Source organism: Hyalella azteca, unplaced genomic scaffold (genome assembly GCF_000764305.2).
Source record: "Hyalella azteca isolate HAZT.00-mixed unplaced genomic scaffold, Hazt_2.0.2 contig14229, whole genome shotgun sequence".
In the NCBI taxonomy this organism is placed as follows: domain Eukaryota; kingdom Metazoa; phylum Arthropoda; class Malacostraca; order Amphipoda; family Hyalellidae; genus Hyalella; species Hyalella azteca.
The window spans coordinates 1,320-27,565 of record NW_025944120.1 but is presented as its reverse complement, the minus strand read 5'-3'; the positions used below and the strand labels follow the sequence as shown (position 1 = coordinate 27,565).

General features: G+C 38.6%; 2 protein-coding genes across 3 annotated transcripts; both read left to right on the top strand.

Annotated features, from left to right (window-relative positions):
• Positions 1-3,455: 3,455 nt before the first annotated feature.
• Positions 3,456-8,990, top strand: LOC108671751 (organic solute transporter alpha-like protein). 2 transcript variants are annotated; one of them, XM_018159324.2, is made up of 9 exons: positions 3,456-3,675; positions 4,244-4,333; positions 4,726-4,877; positions 5,044-5,117; positions 5,501-5,659; positions 6,073-6,184; positions 6,394-6,522; positions 7,043-7,106; positions 7,297-8,990. In XM_018159324.2, exons 1-9 carry the CDS (start codon positions 3,651-3,653, stop codon positions 7,620-7,622), a joined length of 1,131 nt encoding a protein of 376 aa, XP_018014813.1. In that variant the 5' UTR covers positions 3,456-3,650; the 3' UTR covers positions 7,623-8,990. The 2 variants fall into 2 exon arrangements, with proteins under 2 accessions (XP_018014813.1, XP_018014812.1); XM_018159323.2 differs by having other exon boundaries at positions 3,457-3,675; positions 6,977-7,106.
• An 8,902-nt stretch (positions 8,991-17,892) lies between these two features.
• LOC108671750 (organic solute transporter subunit alpha) lies at positions 17,893-23,868 on the top strand. Its single transcript, XM_047883991.1, has 9 exons — positions 17,893-17,927; positions 18,218-18,307; positions 18,578-18,729; positions 19,157-19,230; positions 19,884-20,042; positions 20,632-20,725; positions 22,142-22,267; positions 22,553-22,682; positions 23,067-23,868. Exons 2-9 carry the CDS (start codon positions 18,238-18,240, stop codon positions 23,324-23,326), a joined length of 1,065 nt encoding a protein of 354 aa, XP_047739947.1. The 5' UTR covers positions 17,893-17,927; positions 18,218-18,237; the 3' UTR covers positions 23,327-23,868.
• Positions 23,869-26,246: the final 2,378 nt, after the last annotated feature.

Sequence of the window (26,246 nt, the reverse complement as noted above, 5' to 3'; positions counted from 1 at the left end):
CGAAGCGAGGAGTGTTGTCGCATGAATGAATGTTGAGACAATTACGAGTTGTATCGCAGCCTTTTTGTTTTATAACTGTGGCCCCCGGTGTTTGTTTTTATTTAATTTCCTTGTAATTCTTCTAAAATCTTGTATAGACACAAGTATAATTGTATACTTCAATGAGCTCACTACGCAGACGTCTATGTGAAAGGCTTGCAAGCTTAAAGGCTCTGATCTTCCTTTATAAGGTTTAAACTTTAATTCTGGAATGATCCTTGTTGTAGGTTGATGTACACTCTCGCCTAAATTTTTGTCCTTTTCAATTTTCGGCTAACACAGGGCGTTTCCAAATTTCGGCGCACGGGTGCGACAAACAACAGAGTCGTTTTCGTTTCGTTGGAGATTTGCGGGAGCCTCTGAAGACCAGTCCAATGTGGCCCCACGACAGGGTTTTGAGTTATATTTGCCTAAGTGATTTTTCAAGTGGCGCTTCACTAGCGTACTGATATTATCTACTTATATTTCAAATTTGAATAAAATCCGTTCATAATTGAAGGAGTTATGAGTGCCACAGTTGAAAATGAAGTTCGAGCTCGCAGGCGAGTTCGCACGCGAGTTCGCTGAAGTGTCGAATCGGTGTTCGTACCTGTGCTTAACGGGGGAAGCTTAACGCTTGGGAAGTGCTTAACGCTTGCCAGCACCAAAAAGCAACTGACACGTGTCAGTCAACGAAACCATCAAGACCATGTTTGCAGTTGCACTCATTTTGACGCATTCTACATTGTATTACAAACTTTTGTGTCGTCGGCATACATGGAGCACACGCTTGACACTGCTCCTTTCAGAAGGAGCAGTGGATATAGGATAAACGCAGCGAAGAAAACTGAACGCTTCCTTGTGTATGCGCAGCTGACTAGTCTGTTTCGTTATTACGGAGGCTGATCCGTAGGCGTCAGCGTTTTAGACAATGACTGTTCCGTGGCGTAATTTCTGTACTAGAGTTGCGTCATCAAGTCAGCACTTACGCCACTCGTAAGTCGATTTTACGTACATACGAAGTTTTGATAATACGGCCCCAGACGTAGACTACTCTGCAAAACGGCTATTAGGAAAGTACGCCTCGACAGCAAACGCACGCTGTTCCCTTATACAATGCATAGTGGCAATTGACAAGGCAAGACACAAAATTTTATGACATTGCCTTTGATATGAAATACTATCCGCCCTTTTCCAGCAACATCTGACTGCTTGTCGCGAAAACAAAACAGGAAGTTTTCGTGAATCAACCTGTACTTAGCACGATGGAAGTGGCAATATCTGTATTCTGCCTACAATAAGATACAGTGGCGCCCATGAAGTAAATGTAAATGCCGCCCATAAAGAGTGTCCACTAATGAATCATTCGAATTTAAAATCAACCTGTTTTAAAGCGCACGGAATCGCTGAAAACCCGTGAAAAAGGGCAACATATTCTGACGAATTATAACACCAATTCATTAACCCGGCAGACTAACGTCGCCAACTATATACGCAGCGGTGGGTGAGCGGGACTGGCAGTCGCTTATTTTGGATGTCGCGTTGACTTTCGCATTCCCATCACCTTTGGAGTCATAATTTTTTGCCGAAATATTGGTTAGCATTATAATAAAGACTGGGTTGTACTGTGAATGCTTTTAACTTGAAGCCTCTTGGCTTTAAATTCGATTATGAAAAAGTCAACGCACCACCAACGTTGCCGTGCAAAAAAAAAAAAATTAGCCATCTCTACTCAGTACGAGTTTCAAACGATGAGCGCGGTTAGCAGTTTAAAACTCACACAACACTCTGTAAATTTGGTCAATTTAGAGTATAACGGTGCTCATCAGCTCACAGATAGGCTATGAGCAAAATAAATTTTCGCGTATTTTTCAGTTTCTTTCTACCTGCTTTGCTTATGAATATGAACGACTTCCAGAAGTGACCTTGGAACAGCTTTTTTTAAGGATCGCACTGGCTCTAGGCGAGGACAGCTGGTTAACTTTTGTATGGTCTTCCCTTAAGCACTTGTCCAGTCGCCAGACGCGGGTTTCTAACATCATCAAGTTAGATGTGGGACAATGTGGGATACGTGTGCAGTGTGCATTCTTGATATACCCTCGTATTCCTACAGCCAGCATTGAATTTTAGCACTACTGGAAATAAAAAATGTGAATGACAACGAACGTGTATTGAAGATCTGAAAGAAGTGCAGTTATTGCGGTCAAAATGGAGTGGCCAACGCTGGAGAGGACCATACTGTACTTCACTCTAAGTATATACAGAAGTATAACGGCTGAGTATAACAATATTTCAATATAAAAAGAATGAGTCACTGTTACAAGATTGCACGTCTTTCTCTCAAATTCTCACCGTATCAAAATAGGTAACTATACACAATAATTTACTAGCAGATTGTGACAATAATAATTAAGCAACTTCCGCGGGTTTGAAGGTCAGCAGGTCAATTTAGTTGAGGTGGAAGGTGGAAGGATGGATAGATTTTGATGTGACAGATCATAGCGCAATGCATTTTAGTTTATCCTATTGAAATTGCAAAATTACTAACATGTTTGTCTCAACTAGATCCTAGTGAAGAGTCCCCAGAATGACACCAAAGATGTGTCCTCCAGCATGTTAAAGCCGAGCTATAAGCAAAGCAAAAATAGCACAAGCTATACACACCGGATCGACACTCTGAGCTCGACAGCGGTTCAAACGCAAACTGCAACTAATGCGTAGCAGAACCCCTCATAAATCACTCAATTCTGAACGGATTTGCATGAAATTTGGAGCATAACTAATTATTAGCAGCACAACATGATCGGAATTATTAAGGATTTTTGCGTCCCTTCGTTTCCAATTAAAATGAAAAATCACCATTTTGCGTTGCAGGACCACTCACAAGTCCCTCCATTCTGAAAAGATTTGGAAGTCAAAGATCCACGATTTCGCCTTTGAACAAGAGAATATCGACAAACGTAAGTACGTTAATGAAGTTAATAAAATATTAAATTTCATTACCAGAAACCAATGGTGAGAGCTAAGAGCAAAAAATTTAATCTGCTTCCAAATTTTGTAGGAATATCTGGTACGAGCTATGACATGATGGTAGGGTTCAATTTCGCGGTTAGATAATCCGTAAGGAATAATGGCTTCCGGCGGTTTGGGCAACTGATAACACAAAAATTTGACTTGAATGTGAAATTTATTCAGTATCAATGCGGTTCTGAGTTAATAAACTCTAGCTACATGAGAGCCAAGTTTCACTATGGACCAATATATATTAGAAGTGTTTGATTACTTATAGGGGATTGATAAACCAGTTCATTTGCCGAAAAAAGTGTATAGGGCTTAGGACTGTAAAATGCAATAGTGCGAGCCACGCAGTCTGTTCATCGCCGCGATAAGGACTTCAAGGTGAGCCGCATAGCACGTCGAAAATATTTAAGTAGCGCCGTCCCTATGATAATTCATTTACTCATTGGCAGCCGCCTAGAAAAGACTCAGAATAATTGAGTCAAGTGTAAAACAATTCACTTTTTACACTATTCACATTCAAAGTGTCACGAGAACTACGCAGATTTTACGAGCTTCCCCGGTGCCTAAACTCAAATAATCTCCGACATAACATATTCGTGGAAACTAATATCATGGCTGAATATTACGACCAAATAAGTGCGTATAACTACAGCAATTTAGTAAAACTTTACAAATAGGGGCAATGGTAGACTATCCATTATCTTTTGATAACCTCAACTATACTACTCGCCAACATGTTTTTAACTTTGTGAGGTATAAGAATTGGAGCTAACAATTTAAGATTGTTTGATCAGACTAAAAACTTTGAAGCAGCAATCTTGAAAAGATAAACTTTGACGATAGAAGTATTTTGCATTTTTTTTTGTTCAATGGAGGTAAATATAAGTGATTGGGAAGGCTAGAGCCTTCACCTCGATATGTTACAAGAAAGCGCAATATTTGGTTATTCAGCACATCTCTGGATGTGTCGTATGGTTTTGCGTCACTGCCAGCCATCGTGTTGAACAAGCGATGTGTCATATAGTTTTTAGTTGTCCTCCTCATTCCCTTTCTTCTTTCATCACTGCGTTTATCTCAGACATTAGCGATTCTCTTTTTTTTTAAGAAGAAACACTTTAATTTTGTACAAACATCTCTCATTTGTTCCATTTATTCCAGCTTGCGCAGTATTCCATAATGTTAATTATTTCCCTTTTTTACTCAGTTCAGAACACAACGCTGGGTCTCGATTTGAATGAGACGAATAGCTGTCCCAGGCGCAACTACATCCCGACAGTTACCGAGTACAGTAATGGTGAGTCTCTCAATATATTCAATTCACCATCTTGAGATATTTTGGTTCTATATTAGGCAAGGATAAGTCATGTTTTGTTTGTGTCTAGACCTCCTATCCTATACAGAGTAACCTAGTAAGGCTGTGTGAATTGAGTTTAAGTATAATGCATTCCATTCGTGCAAACAATGCCTGATAAGTTTTCTCTGATGCAAGTTCAGGTAAGAAACTGTTCGGAAGAAGTAGAGTTATCTTTGTTAGCAATAAATGTCACAGCTTACTCTGATTTTAGAAACTGTAAATTCAAAAGGAAAAAATCTCGTATCAGGCAAACAAGGAAAAATCTTTGAAAACTTAACTCGAATTTTAGTGTAATTAGTTGGAAGGAGATTCATCAAGAAGTCATTGAGCAGCCCTGGGAGCGTATGGAATTGTTTTCCTCACGATTGGGTCGGTGGCCACGGTGCTGCTCTACGGGCTCTGCATCCACCAAGCTTGGTTTACTTACCTCCACGCACACAAGGTCTTCAGGAGGCACATCTACTGGCTCATTTCCATATACCCGGTAACGCTGCATTCCATCATCACAAATGATGCAATACATTTTTAATCAGTTCAGTAATAACAGGCAACTAGAGGTTAACCCCAATGATGCGTATAATTTTTTGCATGATAACAAATTTATCACAAGTTTTGATTTGATCAGAATCGATATTTATTCTCTCGCGCAGATGGTCACACTGATGAGCACACTTGCGTTGATCGTGCCGAGATCCCACCACATTTGCAGTGGGGTTAAAATCACGTGAGTTATATCACACAAAAGTATTTGATCAGCAGTAACTTTACCCCGGTTTGAATTATTGAATGTTATTTGCGCTGAACAAGTATTTGCTAAGTTCCATAATCACTGTAATAATATAAAATTATGCACCATCTTTTTCTGCGAGAAAAATGTTTTCCAGTGAGTGTATATTTGGTGCTTTTGAAGTTTGGCCTTGAATACAAATATTATTTTAGTATTTTTTAGTGAAACGTTGTACCCGATAGATGGCGGCTTTATGGCAACAATCGTTGGGACTTAATGAAAATATGCATGAGCTCGTTTTAAAACTTAATGGAAAAATTCTTTTAATACGAGATAACCTCATAGCCTTCATTATTGACGAAAATTGATTGTTGGCGCAGTTACATGTGCGTCGGGATTGGGCACTTCGCGGACCTGACAATCCTGATGTTCGGTGGCGAAAATAAGATGTTGGAGGCCGTCGAGAATCGGAAGCTTGACCTAAGCGTGCTGCCCTTGTGCTGCTGCTTGCCTTGCTTACCTAAGCCCGTCATTTCCAGGTAAGCACATCGAACTAGTGGTAGTTTTCGTCCAATTTTGGTAGGTAAAATCGCGCTAAACTGCGACTAGGAACTTTCATTCAGGAGCAATGGAGAAATTCATCTAGTCACAATTAAACTTAGATGCATTCATTAACTTGCAGAGAAATGAATATTGTATGCATTGTATTTCTCCACATGCATTGATAAACTTCGTTCTGTCTTATCAGTCTTGAACAACATGAAATTAAATATTTGCATGCCTTAACCATTTGTGTCTTTATTATAAATTCTCTGCCACAAACTCAGCCCTTACTTGCGAAAGCAAGTCCCTTAGCCCTTACTCAGCGAACCTTAGCAAGTCCCTCAGCCCTTGCTCAGCGAAGTTACGTTAAATGTGTCGAATTAATATCGTTATTTCTCGCCGTACACAGGATGCGGTTGCGGGTCCTGAAATGGATGATCTGGCAGATGAAGTTCACACAAGCAATATATTACTTCTTCAACGTCTATGCTCGCTTCAGTTTGCAGGACTCTTCTGGAATAGTGAGTGCATGTTTCTTCTCACTGTATGAACAACGGCCAGTTATTGAACTTTCTTTGCAACTGATTCATATTCTTCCACTGCCAGCTACAAGCGTTGCCTCAAACGCAGCTCTTGCTCTAAATACTTGAAAACCTCATGAGATGCTTTTTTACTGATAGATTGAGATAAATTCTGTCTATTCGCTTACAAGTTTTTTTCGCTGCTACAGGTTAGCAGCAACACGACCGCACTCGTGCTGACGGTGCTGAACTTCGTGAGTTTCCTGAGCGGAGTGTACGCGCTGAACATCATGGAGCGACTCGTTCGACAAGTCCTGCCAGAGCCTGGTCGCTACAGGGTGAGACTTGGCTGCTACATTTTCTCTTACCATCAGCTACTTTATTATTTAATTGGGGAAGTATCGCTGCCATGTTCCATGACTTGATTCACAAAGATCGTTCCAACTTGACCGAAATGACGCGCAAATGACATTATTCATTCTTTCTTCGCTTTATTTTGGTCGAATTTATCCGTTCCATAAATTGAATAGAACAAATTACATGGATGTTGCTGCAGTTTATGTTAACTTTAATTTATCAGAGTGGAGGATTTTGCTATAAATCTGTGTGCGGATTGTTAATTGATTTATCTTTGTTAACTATTAAAAGAATGAATATGTAGGTTTATACATTCATGATTAAAGAGATATTTTGTGGCTGTTCCTGACTATATACTCCTGCGTGTGTTTCTAGAGCTAGTACATAATTCATTACAACGATCAAAATTCATGAACATGAAATTTTTGATAACAGGTCAAAAGTTTGTTGTTGAAAATCCTTATCGTCACCACCAAACTGCAATCGTTCATCTTCAACCAGATTGGGAACTTCGGGGGGTTTCCTTGCCTTGGTGAATTCATCACTCCGGTGGTGTACGAAAACAGTGAGTAACAAATGAGAACAGTAGTTCTACCTGCACTGAATACCAACTGAAAAGAAAGTGCGTTGTGTTGAATCTATTGAAAGGGAAGTGATTTAGTGTTATTACACAAATTTGTTTTTTTAGCAATAATAGTTGTACTTGTGCCGTTAATGACAATTCACTTTGTTTTAATGGGTTATATTTTCAACAGCATTGGAGAACTCGTTACTCATAGTTGAGATGCTGGTATTTGGCTTCTTCTCGTACCTCATGTACTCGAAGCCCGAGTTCGAAGAGTACAAAGGAGAACAAAAGTTTCAAGACCATAACTGCACTCGCTGTTTTAATGTAACTGAAAATTCTGCAAACACTGGCCAGTCTCAGGCACAAGGAGCCTCAGCAGCCTCATCCCTGTCTGCTACAGGGCCGTCCCTTGCCGTGACCAGAGCAGCTGAACAGGACGGCGCGTCTGGCGGCAACAGCGGGGCAGAAGCGACATCCGGAAGAATACTTGGTCAACCAGAGAGCTTGGTTTAAGATATCATGCATGTATGACAAAATGTCAAAGTTGCTCAGTTAATCACACATGTACAATCAATCCAATCATGCGCTAGGTGCCTTTTTCATCTCCGACTGTCCTTTCCATTTATCCTTCCTCTTCCTGGCCACTCTAGGCCATATTTTGTTATTTTCCACACTCTGCTAGTGGCGCCGCAAACCAAATAATCTCAATTTATGTTGATAATAGTTGATGCTTAAATGAATGCAGGGAAATGCGTGTCATGCACTCGCAGTCCTCTCGGAAACTCGTTAGCATTACATTCCAACAACTTCAAACTTTTCCAAGAATATAAAATCAAATAAAATAGCCAAAAATTCACCATTTCTTCAAAAAGAGAAAACCATTTGGAGTCCAGCTCCATCATCGGTTTAAAATCGTTGAACACAAGTGCAATCATCTGTACAATCGATTGGACAATCGATTGACTGTACTACCAAAACTAATTTATTCTATATAGCGAATATTGCTATTTAAGCATACAAGTGATTATAATACTCCAAATTTTTTGCTTTAAAATGTTACGATGTAAATTATACGTCCTTATTTACGTATAAAGGACGCACAATTCAAACTTTTTTATCAAGTGTCCCTCATTTAGACGAATTCAAATAATTTACTTGCCAAAAACATTTTACCCACGATTAGATTTTTACTAATAATTATTGAAAATATTCGTAATTGGGATGGAAAATTAGGATTCGACTTTCAACTCGTGCCCTAAGCGTTATTAAACAGAGCTTTCTCGCTTTAATTTTAAATTTATTACATCAGTTAGCCTTCTACTTCACTGATAAATCATTTTGTAAGGTTCAGCATCATTTATTGTACATTGCTTCACCATCAAGTTGAGAATCTCCCAATAGCGTCCATAAATAGGTATATTACTCCACTGCCACGTTAGCTTATTTGATACTTTTTGTACAAAATTTTCTCACTAATAGGCACTAAGGAAAATATTTCCGCCTTGGTAATTTTCTAAGGAATTTAGGCGCTATTTTATTTGAACATTCCTCTTTGTTCCTAATTCCTGCTATCTGGCATGAATGTAAATCAGAATTTATGATAAACATTCTTATTAATATTTAATATTGTTCGAAAATTGTCCTAGTTCTCGCACGTATCGACTGCGGAGATGTCTGGTTAGGTTCAGTTTTAATTTTTAATATAGTAATTAAGTTGGCTTGCTCAAATGACCTGTGTCTTAATTAATTCAATTAGGTCAAATCTATTGAGTTTGTAATTTTACATACGTGTCTGAATGTCTTAAATCAATTCGGTATTTATTGTGAAGATTTCTTGTCTGTGTCGTTCTAAACATGATTTAATATATATTCCTAAAATGAGCTAATCAATTATTTAACCTGAAATGAACAAGTGCAATTTACTCCTATTAGGTAGTAATGTAGTATGGATTTTCCGTGGAAGAATTGAATAAAATATTTCTTTCGAAACGCATTACTTACGATGACTGCTGCATTCTCTTCCAGTACGCGCTGTTTTGCTTTATGCTGCTTCTTCCTGAACCTTATTATCTTAAACTAAATTTTGGTGCAAGAAATACAATTTAAAAAAAATGCCCCAAATGAAAATTCAAACATTTGTCTGCGTTCATCAGACAAAGTTTATCAGCTTCGTATAAGGAGTTCGTTCATGAGCATTTTCTAATGTTCCCGTTAAATTGAACGCGTGTCAAGTTTTCGACGCTTCCGCATAATCTGAAATGCTTTCCAGAACAGTATTGAGTGCACGAATTATCATTTATTCGCAGGTACGGAATACCATGTTTTATTATGAACTGTCAATTTTATAACGCACGTACAAGCAATAAGACACGCGTTCTACGAAAACACGTAATACATTCATCGGAAGCTGATTTGTTTCGGAACACCTCCGAAGGATTAACACCTCGAGGCATGAAGCCATTATTGAAGTTTTTAGAGCACAGTCACTTCTTAAGTATATTGATTTATTATTCCACTGACAAATTTATGACCAATGAAATTACTCATATAGTGAGACTGTCATTAGGTTAAATTTCCTCCTCAGTACCTACATATAAACCAGCTCCATATTAATACAAATTGATGTTCCTAAATCTCAAGCTCATCAATATTTTAAAATGAAAGTATACGCCTATTCGTAGTGAATTTACTTGGTGTCTTCATTACTTTCAAATTCTTGATGAAATTAATGTTGAACATACAGAAATGGGCAGTTGTGGGATCTTGTTAAGAATAAGCTCCCCAGTCGTCACTGGGGTGCTTATTCTTAACAAGAACATTATTGAGGTGTGTATTCTTAACAAGGTTAATTAAATTAAAATAAAAACATTTTAGGTCTATTTAAAAATTTTTTAAGAATAACAATTTAATTTTAAAAAATCCACTGCCTATTCTTAACAAGGTCATACTGGGGTGCTTATTCTTAACAAGGTCATACTGGGGTGCTTATTCTTAACAAGGTCATACTGGGGTGCTTATTCTTAACAACTAGGTCATACTGCAAGAGGTTCTTATTCTTAACAAGATCCCAATCGTGCAACAACATGTGAAAATTATTGTTTGTTCTCACAATTACCATCGATTATCCCTGGCGTCATCGATGTTAGTCATTTAAAAGTTTTGTAGCTGTAAATGTTGAGCTATTTATTGCGTCCGAAGAATGCACTGTCATGCAGTGTACTTCTGTCTGCGGTTACGTCATCGATGTTCCGATTGTTAAGCCGTAAACTTTAATGCTTGATATATTTCAGCAAATCATCCATTTACTGTTTCTTTGCTTTCATCATGACATCTACTGAGAAAGTTTGATCGATTACATCAAACTTATAACAAATAAACAGTAGGGCAGCTTCTTGCTGGACGACGGAGTGTGACAACGTGCGGCCTGACGCGACGATCGAGGACGACGCGAAACAAATGACACGTCTTCAATTCCTGCATCCGGAGATAGCTGACACGTAATTTACCAGTACTAGTGCGAATCCAGAAACCAAATTATTTCCTATCTTCGAAAAAAATTCAATTATTCCTACGTTTGTTGATTGACGTTTACGAAAAAATATATAACCTTCGGCCAAATTCGGATTTCGCTAAATTATACGCCAGGAATGCATGCCAAAATTTTTTAAATCTATTTCTTATAGTAGTTTCAAATCTTGGAGAGAAAACAATCACATTGAAGATATTAATTCAACAGATTACTCCTCGTTCATGTTTATGATTCACTAAGAGGCTTGGAAATTGACGCAACGGCCACGGAGTTGGCTCTTGGTAGGTAATATGTGTTGATCGTGATATTCACGAACATGATTGCTCCCAATTATTTTTGGTGTAGGATAAGTTATGTCCTTCAAACTAACTTCACTAATTTCTGCAATTAGTAAATAATGGTAAGGCCTTAGAAGTAAAGGAAGCAGGTAAATTTATTGCAACATATACACCGCACATCCTTCAGTTCGGCTTCTATTGACCGCCGAGTGCTTCCTGAAGCTTCGGATGTATCGGAACTTATCGCAAGTCTTGGCTGTAGTCCACAACTATGATTGCCCGTGAACTTTTTCACACGACCGAGGTAAGGCTCAAATTTTATTGTCTCATAAAAGAGTGACGTAGAACTTCGTATCAGCAGCAATTGCAAGAGTTTTGTTACATCGGTCCTGTCTTTATCAGCCAGAGAACAATGCAATGCACGTCAAGCATTGCCTGCATCCTCTACTGCATGGTACAGAGAGCCAGCGTAGTCCAATACGATTCGTCAAGCGCGTCGAAACACTTGAAAGAAGAGCCAACGTTGAGAATGAGTTACTGATAAGGTTCGAGCACCCTAGTGACGTCAAGGTTGAGGCTTTTTTTCTAACTACAGCAGCAATAATATGCTTCCTGTTATAAAGGGATAAAGAAATAAATTGCAGTTTGTCGTTATCAAAAATAATCTGTTTCGTAATGATCTACCTTCTCTCTCTAAAAATGGATCGGCCAGCAAAACCTATAATCCTTTCACAATTAACTGAACCATTAGCCAATAATGCAAATAAGATGCATGGTCGAAATATGTGTTTTCAGAATAAATGTTGGAAATATATATCGAGGTTTACATATTTTGCATTTGTTGGACCAACGCGTCAACTAACACTCGGTCCTCCTCTGCACCTGGCGTCGCTGGAGTTCAAACGCTTGTTCCTCAATTAGCATTGACGTATTTTCTTTGATCTATCGATCAGAATATGCCACCAAAAAACGATAAGGACTCCTTATAATATAAAACCGTTTAAGCGTATGGTTAGGTTTGTTATGTAGGCTTGATCAACTTGTGTATTTTTGTCATCCATTTTGTTAGTTGTTTTTGTTTAACATTGCCCATTAATTGAACATCCTTGGTTCAGTAAATATAGTGTTGGTTTGAAGGACGATCACATGCTTTTGTTGAGGGGAATATCTAGGATTGTGTGGTCTGAAAGTCCCCGACAACCTGGAATGAAAAACAACAACCCAGTGCTAAAAGTTCAGAGTACCATGATTGGCGCAGAGAGGCGCGGGTTCGATGACAGCTCTGTGCGCCAGTTTCTGGTCAGATTCGGCAAGGAGGCCGTGCGGTTAAGCACTGCAGAATTGTAACAGTGAGTTGCGAGTTCGAGACCGCAACAAGCTGTGAATGTTCTGCGATGTTAAGAATCGGCGACAGGCCTACGGCTTACTAAACGCTGAAACCGCTATTATTATTATTGTTATTATTATTATTATTATCATTATATTATTATTATATTATATTATTTTTAACTAGTGGAGCATAGCAGGAGGCCGTAGCAGTCTCAGCAGGCCTATAAAAACCAGACTTGGCTTTCAAACCGGCCTGGCTTGATATATCGGCGTGACTTGATATATAACCAGAGGTGGGCAGTAGCGGCGCGCTACATGTAGCGGCCGCTACATTTTCAGTAGCGGTAGCGGTAGCGGCGCTTCATTTAAGCAATTGTAGCGGTAGCGCCCGCTACATATTTGAGTAGCGATACGAGGTTTTGCCGCTACAGCGCTACCGCTACATTTATAGATAAAGAATTTTGATTTAATTTATAATATTATATATTATTTAATATTGGGAGCTGAGCTTCCCTAAAAGTTTCAGAGCGCTAGCTAGCGGGAAAGTTGGTGAAATATCGATTGCAAGATTTGATCATCACAGACACGAAAGCGAGCTAAGAAAAACGTGGTAAAAACCAGCATGACGCATAATATAAATTACAGAATAAAACTGTACGAAAGATTTCGGTGTAATGTGTCAACCTCAGCCTGTTACTAGTGTCAACATGTTAGTTGTTACTTGTTAAGTTGTTACCAGTTACCACTTACAGGTATTTTTTCATGTTTCAGTTTACTTACAGTTATTTTTATGTTTCACCTTCCTTACATGGATGTCTACTTTAATCTACCAATCTCAAAAATAATCCACATAAATATACACAAATAAAAGACTGCTTTTTAATATGTATATGTGGATAATTTTTGAGATTGGTAGATTAAAGTACACATCCATGTAGGGAAGGTGAAACTTAAAACATAACTAACTTTTATTTGCTGTGTTTAACCCGTACTAGTTCGGTTAGGTTAATTGCAATGAAGTTGCATTGATATGTTTTGAAGATGTTTTATTATCATTAAATGTTTATGAGTAAATCCCAATAGCAGAACACTAAATATTTAGAGATTTCCAATAATTTTGGCCATTGTAGCGGCTAATGTAGCGGCGCTACATTTTACTGTAGCGGTAGCGGTAGCGCCCGCTACATTTAGAGCATGTAGCGGTAGCGCCGCTACATTTCAAAGTAGCGCTGCCTAGCTCTGTATATAACATAACATAACATATTGATCTCGGCGCTGAAGTGCAGGCCTGATGTGGCCTGTCGCCGATTCTTTTCCTTTTCGTGCCTTGTTCACAGAAGATCTAATATCGTTTCATTTGACCGGATCTTTTCATGACTGACAGGATACCTGAGCGTAGCAAGGCACTCCAGCGTAGCGGGGTTTACCGCGGCGTTTCTTTAAAGCAAAGTATTTGTAGGACAATGCCACAAGGCGAAAGATGATAGCTTGAGTTACAGTTATAGTTCAATCATGGCTTACATTCCATTCAAGCGCACGAACAGTAGTTTCCTAACTTTCTTGGTCTTTTGTACATCTCGGTAACATTTTTATACTCAAGCTATCGACGAAAATATAATAAAATTTGGCATACCCAAAAGAATCGGAAAATTTTAGGAAGAGTTTTTGAGGAAGGTATGAATGGTAATAGAAAAATTGAAAAAGAATGGGCAAATATCGTTTAAATAATGTATTATATAACATTTTCATGAAAAATGCCTGAAAATGTGTACAGTATTCCAAGGAATCGTTACTGTGCCTGCTCCTCAGAGTGTCTCGTATAAAGTAACGATGGTATCTGTGATACCGGAGACGGTTTTTAAAACAAGCCCGCGGTGAATGTTCGTCCCTGGAGTTGGTTCAGCAAACGGTCGACATCAGTGAGACCAAGTAACATAACTTAAGATAAGGAAGGAAAGTGCCGTCGTCACTTTTAATTAAATAACAGATAAATAAGCATTAGCTAAATAAATGTAAATAAACAATGCGTGCCACTTGCAACATGTGAAAAAAATAATGGCCACTATAAGTCGGTGAAAAACCAACCATACCACAACTGAAAAAAAATGTAGCAGAGATACATTTAGTGATTTAGGCACATAAGTAAGAATGTACCAAGCTGTCTTTCTGATGAGTAAAATTCACTTAACCCTTCGCCCTAGAATTTTAGAATGTATAAAAATTCACTTGATGAATACCTCAGCCTAGTGTCATCGCAAAATTTTCCTAGTTCTCTTCTTGTCATCTGTAATATCGATATAAAGGATGACTTTCACATACGACGTTTTCGCACTTTTTGCAGCTGATTTATCATACTGCATCCAAGTGCTAACTTGCAATTAACCCTCTACCGCCTGACATGAGTAACCACAGAGCAGTATTGTCATACGCGTATACTTCCGAAAAAGGATACGTTCTAGTGAACGCAACATAACTTGCACTTATGGCAGCCGCCACCGACGACAACTTTAAAATGTTCTCTGTTGCGTACAACGTCCTCAGGTGCTACACTCAATAGTTTACGTATAATTTAAGTTGAAAGTTATGTTCCAGGAGAGCGAAATACTGCGGTAGCGAGTTAACTTTGCATCCCCCGCTTGTGCATTAGATATCTAGCTTCTGTACATGCGTCACTATAGCTTTGTTCTACAAATCATCTAAGCGTTTGTTCTTATTGATAGGATTTGTAGCTAGCTGAAATAATTTTTAGTTAAGGAAAATGTTGAAGATTGGATGGCTTAAGTTTCCGCCTGTCGGGTCCACATTGCCTTGAAGAGGCTCCCGCTAATAGGAAGTATAGTTCGGGAGCCACTCTGCTTGCCGGATAAAATCAACTCTGGGGTCGTGCTATTCGCTAGACAGCGAATAACTTCGTAATTCTTGTGGATATCACCAGTATAAGGTTCCGATTAACCACCAAAATAGACTGCAACAGTCTCAGCTCGTGAAATGTTTGCGAATATTGCCCATAATAATCTAGCCACCACCCATGCAATTTCTTGCGTCCGCATAACTCGATGACTCACAGAACTTAATACTATCCATATTCTACGACTCAGTTATCAATGTCAGTGATTGATCGTAACAATATCTTTTGCGCTAATCTGTGATTGTTAACTCCCTATTGTATTGCGATATCGAGATAAGAGAATCATAACATGCATAATTCGTTAGCTCCCGTTGGTCTGTCGCTTAGTTTATCTGTGAAAACATCTAACAAAACCTCGTCCAGTGGAAATGGCTTCGAATAAATTTGATTCTACGAACTTCAGAGTGGAGTCATAAGCACGACCGAGATCAGCTCAAATAGTCAGAACCATGTGAGATATATTGTAGTACATGGATGTAGTTGACCTTTAATGAAATATTTGTCAACTACAAAATGAAATAATAATCTTTGGAGCTCCAGAAATTAAAATCAAACAAATAAATAAAGCACTGGCTGATCTGCAAGTGCTCTGTAGCATTTTTTAGGTCGAGAATGTTAAGAATGAGTCCGGCAACCTCTTATTCGTTCATGTTGCAGTGTATACTTTTCGAAATTTAATCGTGTTTCTTATGCATATTCCTGGCGCAACCGCAGCTTTAATAGTAACTGTTTCGGAGGGGCGATGAAAATACATAAGAAAACAATATAAGCTCGCGCGGCGGTAGTGGTCAATATACACTGCGGCTCACATTATGAGAGCAGTCATATTTCCGCAAATAAAACGTTTTATTTACTGATGTACCCGACTTAAAACTTTTTATTTACATTACTACCCGACTTAAACTTTTCTGTTTCGCCCAACTTCAAACTGCACAATGGAAGCATTCTTCTACAGAAGCTGCATCGAAGTAAATTAGATATCAGTAGATGTACAGATTTGACATTGAAGTTTTTCATTGTCGTAAATTATGAGGCAAAATCTCGTATATCATATGTCAATATGGGGTTGGAACATGATCTAACCGTGAACTGAAACCTTACTCTTTGTGTGGTCTTGTGTTCATGTAAATAATATATTATTAGCCAGCATGTTCAATGAATATATCCAAAAAATATAACTCAGTACTCACTGCAGTGAGTGACAGAGAGCGCATTTTCTCTTCGACGAAAACATGAAGCCACGGACGGACAGACAGACGGACAGACAGACGGACAGACGGGCGGACGGACAGACGGACATGGCGAGCACAATAGTACATTTTTTTCATATATGAGAAAATGCGCTAAAGACGACGAAAAGAGAAAATATAAGGTTCCTCGTGCGTGGAGGGGAGACTAAACTGATGGTGGCCTCCTGTCGTATAATGCAAGTGGCTGTGAGGACCTTAAATTAGACACGTTTAAACATTATGGTGGAAGATATATTTTGACGCGCTCATGGCATTAATTGACGAGCGCCGTGCTCCCCGATATATGGATCAATTGGAGAGAGAAAAGGTCTAATTTTAACACAGCCTACCGTCCTCGTCGTTTGAGATTCAAACAGAGAAGAGAGGGGTCCAATTTCGTGTCGCCATCGTTATTGGTACGACCGTATAGCCATGGACAGGTCTCGCGGATGACACAGGTCTCGAGGATGTAATGAATCGTTTGCTTAGAGCGTCGCACACGAGGCAAACATAACCTCTACAAATTCAATAGAGCTGCGTGAAGGGCAGAGGTCCTTGGAACCTACGTAAAAATGAGGAAGCTTATGGCGTATATATATAAGTTCCGTGATATTACATGGGTTTATGTGTTAATGTTTTATCTGGTATATCCACTCTAGTCCGTTGTCGATAAACTTCTTCTTTATTGTCTTGAACTTCTTTTCACCAGAACATATACTTTATTATAAATACTCTCATAATCAAAACTGCAAAAAGCTTGCTCTGGAACGAAAATTAGCGCCGATTGTTGAGCTCTCATATATCAGATTTTTTCTAACAGACCACACGCAGAGAAGTGGTGCCAAAGTTTAGTTGAAAGACATCAAGCTTAGAACAAATGCATATTTATTTGACTTGTCTAATAATGTGGAATGCACTCGAAATAGTTATTGTTTCCTCTTGCACAAGATCGAGTGCGATCGCATTCAGAAATGCTGTGTACGTGAGCCGAGTTTTAATGATGTTGGGTTACATGTTACTTGCAAGTACAAGTGTTACATTAATTTGTCCAAATTAACCACACACAATGCAATATGCAACCACAGTTACAATATCGTTGAGTAGAGATATAAGTAACTTGCAAGTATTCGAACAGCGTTAATTTGAATCTAGAGAGTAAATCCTTAATTCAATTGTTTAAACTAGCATTTCTATGATCTGAATGTCATCGTGTTGCTTAGTTTGCCCAAGAAACATGTTCAGAATAGTTAAACATAATTTACAGCTTAACGACTGTCTTTAACGACAGGATATCGGCGCGTAGCCGTGACGGTTATAAATACGTTCATCAGCATTATGAATGCTGAAATTCTAAAGAAATAAAAACCATTCGCGGCGTAATAGAAGGCATTATAAATAGAATTCTGTCATCGGTTGTGCCTCTTCTGAACCTTTATCTCTACTCCGTGAGATCCGCTCCTCGACCAGCACCGTGGCAAGACTTGATATGGGACCGCAGGTCGCTGCCCGCTGCATTCATCAGCTCGCCATCGACACAATTGATTGGTCCGGGCGATTAGAAACTTAGGCTTAAACTTTCCAAACATACGTTATTGTTTTCCAATAAATTATACTTCTGCAAATTCAATGTTTTTTGCATTTATTTTCGGTAAATAAATCATTTTTTTCCCGTTTGTTTTGTTGATCATTCGTGAATTTTAGCAAATTTTGATTATATGTTTTCGTTATGGCTGCAATTATCTGTGTTTAATAGCGTGAACTTCGTGTAGCTCAGCGTGGTTTAGGTCATATGACCATGCATAAGCACATAATTTGATAATTTTCACTTTTTGTAGGTGAAAAGCCATCCGGTGTGATGGACTTGAACGAGAGCGTGGGCTGCCTCAGACCAGAGTACATCCCCACCGTGAGCGAGTACAGCGAAGGTAAGCTCTTAATGGTCAAAATAAATTATTTTATTTCTGTAATGAATCCGATTTATTCGATAAATTCTATTGCAAACTCAAATAAAAGTTTCTCGTCTCTTTTGGTATAAGTTCAAGAACTCAACGTAGTTCGAGATTCAACTCCTGAGTTCCGTGTCTTGGAACAATTCTAATAATCGTGAGACGTTCATTAACAGTGGAGCGCTTCATTATTAATTAGTATAATTATACTAAACACATATTATTTTGGTTCAATGTCCTTTTCCGCAGCTTTAGGTGGATATGGAGTCCTTTTTACAACTCTCGGTGCGGTCACTACAGTTCTTCTATACTTGCTCTTCTTCCAACAAATTTGGTTCACATACGCGAACACTCACAAGGCCTTCAGAAGACACATCTACTGGCTCATATCTATTTATCCGGTACGAAACTTATAACTTGTGATGTAAATTAGATAGAAAAAATTATGTTTTGCAAGTAAATGCTGGAGAGTAGAAAACCAATACGTGAACAGATGTTTCATGACTTTCATAGTCAGACTTGCACCAGAAGAAGTCATTTCTGTCGCTGCGTCGCATCGAACCTCACATGTTTAACAAAATTAGTTTAAATTTAGCATCTGTGAGCGGCATCGCGTAAGGTGAATATGCATTTTTTTGCATAAATTGAAAATTTATGTTCCTGAGACTCGTTTAAATTATATCTAGAACAAAAAAGTCATTCAACGAATGTTTCTAAAATAATTACTCATAATTCGGCGCAAATGTCCCTAGAAAATGTCTCTAGTATTAAGTTTTTGTAATTAAAAGTCAGATTAATTCTTACAATAAAACAGTTTCACTTGCGCAGATGGTCACTTTGATGTGCACTCTGGCGATGGTTGTGCCGAGGGCTCACGAGATTTGTAGCGCCGTCAAAATCACGTAAGACTCAAATAACGTTAAAATCACGTAAGACTCAAATCACGTCAAAATCACGTAAAACTCAAAACAAGTTGCTCAGACAAAATTGTTCAAGGCAGCTTAAGGAATGGATCTCAATGATGAGTTTCTGTTTGGATAAAGATAATGCTAAATGCAAATTTAGATATTTATAGATAAATGAAAATTACTTAGAATTCACGCAATGTAATAAAATATTGACAAAATGTTCAGTTATTGATGCTGCTATAATTTTCGAACTGAAACCAAACATCCTACCATTAATTGATAGGAACCAAATTTTAAATTTAATTATATCAATCATTACATTTTATTTAACGGATTTTGCAATTATTCGTAATTCAACAATTTATTGCATGTTATCGCGGAAGATGAGTCAGTTATTACACATGTAGGCTATTAGTGCGAATGTTATTTTAACGGACTTCTGTTTTGTACAGTAAGTCCAAAAACTTTCACGCGATTTCTTCAAGAATTTAAAAACATAATTAACTTAGCGTGCAACCTTAATTTTGTGACAAATAGTTCAAGACAAACAATTGAAATTAATTAAAAAATTAATTAAAATAATTATTTTTCTACAAATAGTTCAGCTTTGAAATTTGTCATTAATTATGGCAGTAACATTCTTGCAGATACATGAGCATAGGAGTCGGGCACTTCGCTGACCTGACGATCCTGATGTACGGCAGCGAAAATTTGATGCTGGCGCAGGTCAATTATAGGCCTTTGCAGCTCAACGTGCTGCCCTTGTGCTGCTGCTTACCTTGCTTGCCAAAGCCACCTACTTCCAAGTCAGTAGAAGTATAACTTGGCTGCCCAAGCCCCTACTTCCAAGTCAGTAGAAGTATATCTTGGCTGCCCAAGCCCCTACTTTCAAGTCAGTAGAAGTATAACTTGCCTTCCCAAGCCCCTACTTCCAAGTCAGTAGAAGTATAACTTGCCTGCCCAAGCCCCTTCTTCCAAGTCAGTAGAAGTATAACTTGCCTACCCAAGCCCCTACTTCCAAGTCAGTATAAGTATAACTTGCCTACCCAAGCCCCTACTTCCAAGTCAGTAGAAGTATAACTTGCCTACCCAAGCCCCTACTTCCAAGTCCGCACACATCGACATTATTATCTTTTCGTCCACTCAATATCATTACAGTGACAATTCTCAGTTTTCCTAATTTTCACACATTGAATTATCTAATTTACAAAACATTTCCTCCTCTCTTATATATGTTTGGCGGTTTTACTGCTTCCATTGAATTAGTGACTATTCATAAGCAAATGATGCCCGTTGTCTAGCTCCATATTATGATGCCCCATATCATGACATGATTTAGACTATAAACGAAAATATTAAGTAAGTTCAGCTGGACATTGGTCTTTCCTAATGCAGGTGGCCTCTGCGACTCACCGTAGCGTTGGTTTACCAGATGCCAATAACGCAGTTCATCTACTATTTCCTGGCCGTGTACCTCAACATCGCTGAGGTTCCTTCAAATTTTGTGTGCATGTTTAAATTATTATGAGCTACTTCATTACGATTTTAATTAATATTCAGAAGTGCACGGGCATGCTTTGTACCCACGGATGTCGCAAGAATGATTGTACCGTGGTGTGTGGGTTGAGGAATCTTTCACTATTAAGGCATGAATAAATTGTGCTTGATGAAGAAAGTGAGAACTTATTAACGCATGTAAAAAAATACCGGTAAATAATTAGCCATCTTTCCTGATTATTAGCGGACCCCATATGTTTCTTATACAAAAAGTAAGAAACCATTTCAATACGGCATTGTTCTTTTTTTCTATCAAACAAAAATTTATTCTGTATTAAAGCACATACTCAATTTCGGCCACACATCTACCCTAAAAGTGCAAATATCCATGAAGATTAAAAAAAATAATTATTTTGTCCAAACAACAAAGATGTAAGGTTTCCGTTAGGGAATGCTTAATATTATACCATACCAACCCAACCCACATATATTGATAAACCACTTAACATAACGTCAGTCTCACCTGATTACTTACCCACATTTGAACAGTGACGAATATTTAAGAGGAAAATCCTGAAATATTTGTCGAGTGTTCATCTATTGCATGCAAGTTGGGAAGTACTCATATTATTGTATGCTCGTACTCGTACCTTTAACAATTCTTTGCACGTTTGAATTGAGTGTTATGATTATGCAAGATGATTCCAACAGGATGCGTTTTCAGTTCTTGAAGTGGATGATCTGGCAAATGAAGTACACTCAGGCTGCCTATTTCTTTCTCAACGCCTATGTTCGTTACGGCCTGCAAGATTCTAGAGGCAATGTGCGTGGTTTTTATTTTTATAATATAATATAATATAATATAATATAATATAATAGAATATAATATAATAGACTAGAAGTGTCGGCACTGAAGAAATAGGCCCATGGCCTGTTGCCGATTCTTGTTCATAGAATATAATAGAAGTGTCGGCACTGAAGAAATAGGCCCATGGCCTGTTGCCGATTCTTGAATTTTTCGTGACTTGATTCACAAGGGATCCGGCCTTTGGAACCCGATCTCTCCATAGATGACGATATATTGTTTACGTCCGAAAGACGACAGATAGCCCCGGGCATATACACTTACAACGCCTTGTCAAATAAATGACCAATATATTTATGAGTGCTTATTGATTTTATTTCTGTAAAAAAATATTCCTATATGAGGCTTGCATGGGTTGATATTATCTTTCATTGTTTCTTAAACGCACATTTACCGGTTCATTAATGGTTTTTTATATACTAAGCTGAAAATCTCCATAACAGTTTTAAAAAATTCACGAAAATGGTGCGAAAGAGAAGCGGTTATTCCCTTTGAAACTTATTTTTCATAAAAATGATGAAAACATTCACCCTTGCTACACAGGTTAGCAATAACACCGTGGCCGTCATCCTGACGATGCTGAACTTCGCCAGTTTCTTGAGCGGCGTTTACGCGCTGAACGTCCTGGAAAATCTCGTGCGGCAGGATCTTTTCCCTTACCGATACAGTGTGAGACTTGAATAAAAAAGTTATGACCGATTTTCCTGTTTATTCTGTTTATATTCTTCATATTTTGGTGCTCGTTTTTGGTCCGGTCCACTGAGATTTTTTCCAACGTAATGTACGTTCACTTCCCTACTTATAATGAATTCCTCATTGTACCTATACATTATTATTACATTACCTCATTAGGATTAACTATTCACACATCAACGAATATTACAGAGCTCATTTAACCAATGCGGCTTTAATTACTCGAATATTTTCGGGTCAACTTAATTTTTCACTTAACAGGTTAAATCTATGGCACTGAAAATCCTCATCCTTACAACTAAACTGCAAGCCTTTCTTTTCAACGTCCTTGGTAGCAACGGCGTATTTCCGTGCCTCAACGAATTCATCACTCCAGTGGTGTACGAAAACAGTAAGTGGACAACGTTAATTAGATTAATGGTTAACTTTGAAAGGATGTGAAGTGTCATAATGGAAATATTCAAACGTTTATTCTAATAATTCATCATAAAGGAAACTTATACGATTCTGAACCAGAAAAATAAAGATAAGGTTTTATCGACTTAAGGCAGACGACCCATTTGGGGCGTTGAGGCGCCATACCTCGAGCCTCTTCTCTCGTGCCATCGTGACATAAAATGACCTCTTCTTCGTTACAGTAGGAATAAATTATAACTTATTAATTCCAATCACTCTAAAAATACAAAGATCTATATATTTACATGAGTGAATCAGTCATGAGCCCGTCTCTAAGCAGTAAGCACTAATTAACTTGCGTTCTTCTTTGGTCTGCCAGCTCTCGAGAATTCAGTTCTTCTGGTGGAGATGCTCGTGTTTGGGTTCTTTTCATACGCCATGTACTCAAGACCTGAATTTAAGGAGTTCCTCGGCGACAATGAAATTTTCCAAAATGTCATCGCAAAGAACAGCGGACCAAATGCAACGGAGATGATGGCTTCAGGACAGGTCGTGTCCGACGCGCCACATGCTTCCGCCCCAGCGTGTAAAATTACTTCCAATGACGGCATCTTTGTTGCAAACTCCGCCATCGCGTGAGCGTCCCTAGAGCAACAGAATAAAATTAAAAAAATAGTGTTTTCGTAACTAGTTGAAATATGCCAAGTAACGTCACGGCGATCAACACTACTGCAATGACTATTAAGTTACAGGGATAATAATTACTGTATTGAACTCTAAATTGTCGTTCCCTTGTAAGATCAAGGGAACATATTGTGTCTATAAGAGGAAATACTGATATTATATAATTAGTCAACGACACCGCTGAACGTGTTATGAATACTGATCTGTTAATTATTTACCCGTTTATTAATCGTTTTTATACCGTGTCTCTCATCTCTGATTTTATTGCCGTTTACATCAATACTTGCCGCAATTATGAGTTCGTTACTGTGCATTTAGCTATAATTCCAATAAAATGCCAATGTACGCATTTCAATTAGTTAATTTCTTAATTTCTGTTACTACAAAAGTACGAATTATCCGACCCGTTGTGCAAGCAGTTAGGATACGTCTTAGTTAAACCAAATGATCATTAGTGATTTGGAGCTGTCTGTTAATTAAACAAAACATATTTTAGCGTGAGGTGAAGAATGCTTGTTTATTTATTCATTCATCTGTGTGTTTTTTCATCCTGAGTATCGTTCGAAACAAAATTTTTCTTAGGTGCAACATGGGTTGACATGCCATCTAAGCATTTATTTTTCAGCTGAAATGTTTCAAGGACAATATTCAACTCCCAGAAGAAAATGACATTTTTACTGAGCTGCGGTAGGGCACATTCTATGAGCAAATTTTCCAATTAAGGCTTCAAGGCAAAATTTAATGAGCCTTTGAGAACGCCAGATGAATTCTGGACGTCAGAAACTGGCATAACGCACATTCATTTGGGAAATATTCGTTATGCGCAACCACAGCGGGTTATATGCACACACTATCTGTTGTCGATTTTAGATGTCCTGCGAAGTGCGTACTAGAGGCCTGTAATCCACACCTCTCTTTCATATATTATTTCGTATTCTATATTATTTGCTTGCTTTCAACTAGGAAGTTGTAGAAAAAAACAAGAGGTGGCACAGAGTGACCAGAACGAATAAAAATAAATGGAATGGACAGAAGGAGATGAAAAAGCCGCATCGTATACAACTATAATACATTGTAGGTGGGTGGGGTTTGGTTTAGATTGGAAAGGTGGAACCCGTTAGGGCTTTGGATGGTTTGCTGGAGGAGTAATAACGTAACATAACATAGTGATGTCGGCGCTGAAGAGTAGGCCTGATGTGGCCTATTGCCGATTCTTGGGAAGATGATGGTGTGGAGGGCTAAGTGCCCGACCACGTTCAATATTTATTTGACTCCTATCAGGGATTATTGAGGCCAAGGTGATTATAGTTATTTTCACTAGAACAGTCAGAAATTCGAGGAGCGGCTTGATGTAATTGGTCGGTAATTAATACAACATTTACAATTGACACTTTTCAATTAAGTCCACGCGACTTGCTCGATTATGATGATCCCGGAGGAATTGTAAGTGGCCAGTCGTGAAGACAAGGTGCTTGGCTCGGCGAGATGCTCTTGGTTGCGCGGTGTGTGAAGACACACGTGGGGAAGTTGCACAGGCACGATATTGAGCGTTGCCGAGATTTTGAGTGTTTTCATAACCTAAATGAAGAGCAGCGCAGTAGAGGTGTAGCTCTGTGGATTAGAACCTCTTATGGGGCCCAGCAAGTTAAGTAATCTGCATAGCATCAATCAGTCAGGCTAGAGAATCAGTGTGGTGCGAACTTACCCTATAAGGCAAAGCTAGCCTCCTCATAGCGGCCCTTTATAGATCACCTAACAATTCCTCTGACAACTATAAAGTATAAACAGCCTTTTACCGAGCATGACTTTCAGCAGGTCACATACGTCGATCGTTGGTGACTTTAACCATCCAGAAATATACTGGGCAGATGAATCTTCTCCAGGAGATGGGAATCACCGAACATCCCTGTTCTTGGAGTCTGTGCGAGACTCATTTTTAATCCAGAACATCACCAAGCCAACCCATTTTAGGGGTAAACAAACCCCAAATATTCTAATTCTAGTGTTTACTAGTGAAGAATCAACTATAGATGAGCTTCGCCACGAGGCTCCGTTGGGCAAAAGCCACCACCAATACTTGTTTTTCCGTAATAAGTGCTGTGCATAAAAGACGCTTCGGAAGCGAGAACTTTTGAACTTTGAGAAAGGCCACTATGGTAAACTCAGTGAAGCGGTGAATGCGGCGAATATTTCGGACGGTATTAAAGACATGAATGTGGCTGATTCCTGGTCATTTCCGAAAGACACGGTCATGTCTGCAGTTGATGCCTGTGTACCTAAGTTTACGCTTGGAGGAGTCAAAAAGTCCCAGTGGATGAACAGCACAGTTAAAGCTCAGCTAAAGACCAAGAGCTAAAGACCTCAGCTAAAGAACGCCTACAACCGTTATTTACGAACGCGCAGCTATTCTGATTATTACATGTATGCAAGAGCTCGAAATCAAGCTAAAAAGGTCTGATGCACTACAGTGAAAAACTTCGAAAAAATATTGCTAAAATTAAAAAATAATAATAATAATTCGAAAGTCTTCTTTTGTACGCTAGTTTGAAGTGTGCGACAAACAACGGCATATCTGATTTGAAAGTAGACCAACGAAAGATTTCCTCTGGTGTGGGCAACGCAAACGTTCTTAATCAGTTCTTCAGCAGTGTGTTCACAGATGAGGACTTGAACAGTATTTCAGATATTGAGGAGCGCTCAGTCGGCTCGAAGTTAACAGGTTTGTAAATACACGTGACGTAGAAGAGGTTCTCAAGCGCCTGGTAGCTCTAAATCCCAACAAGTCATGTGGACCAGAAGGCTTCCATTCCAGATTGCTCAAAGAATTAACAACCGTTCTGGCCGGCCCATTGACAGTATTCTTTCAAAAAACCTT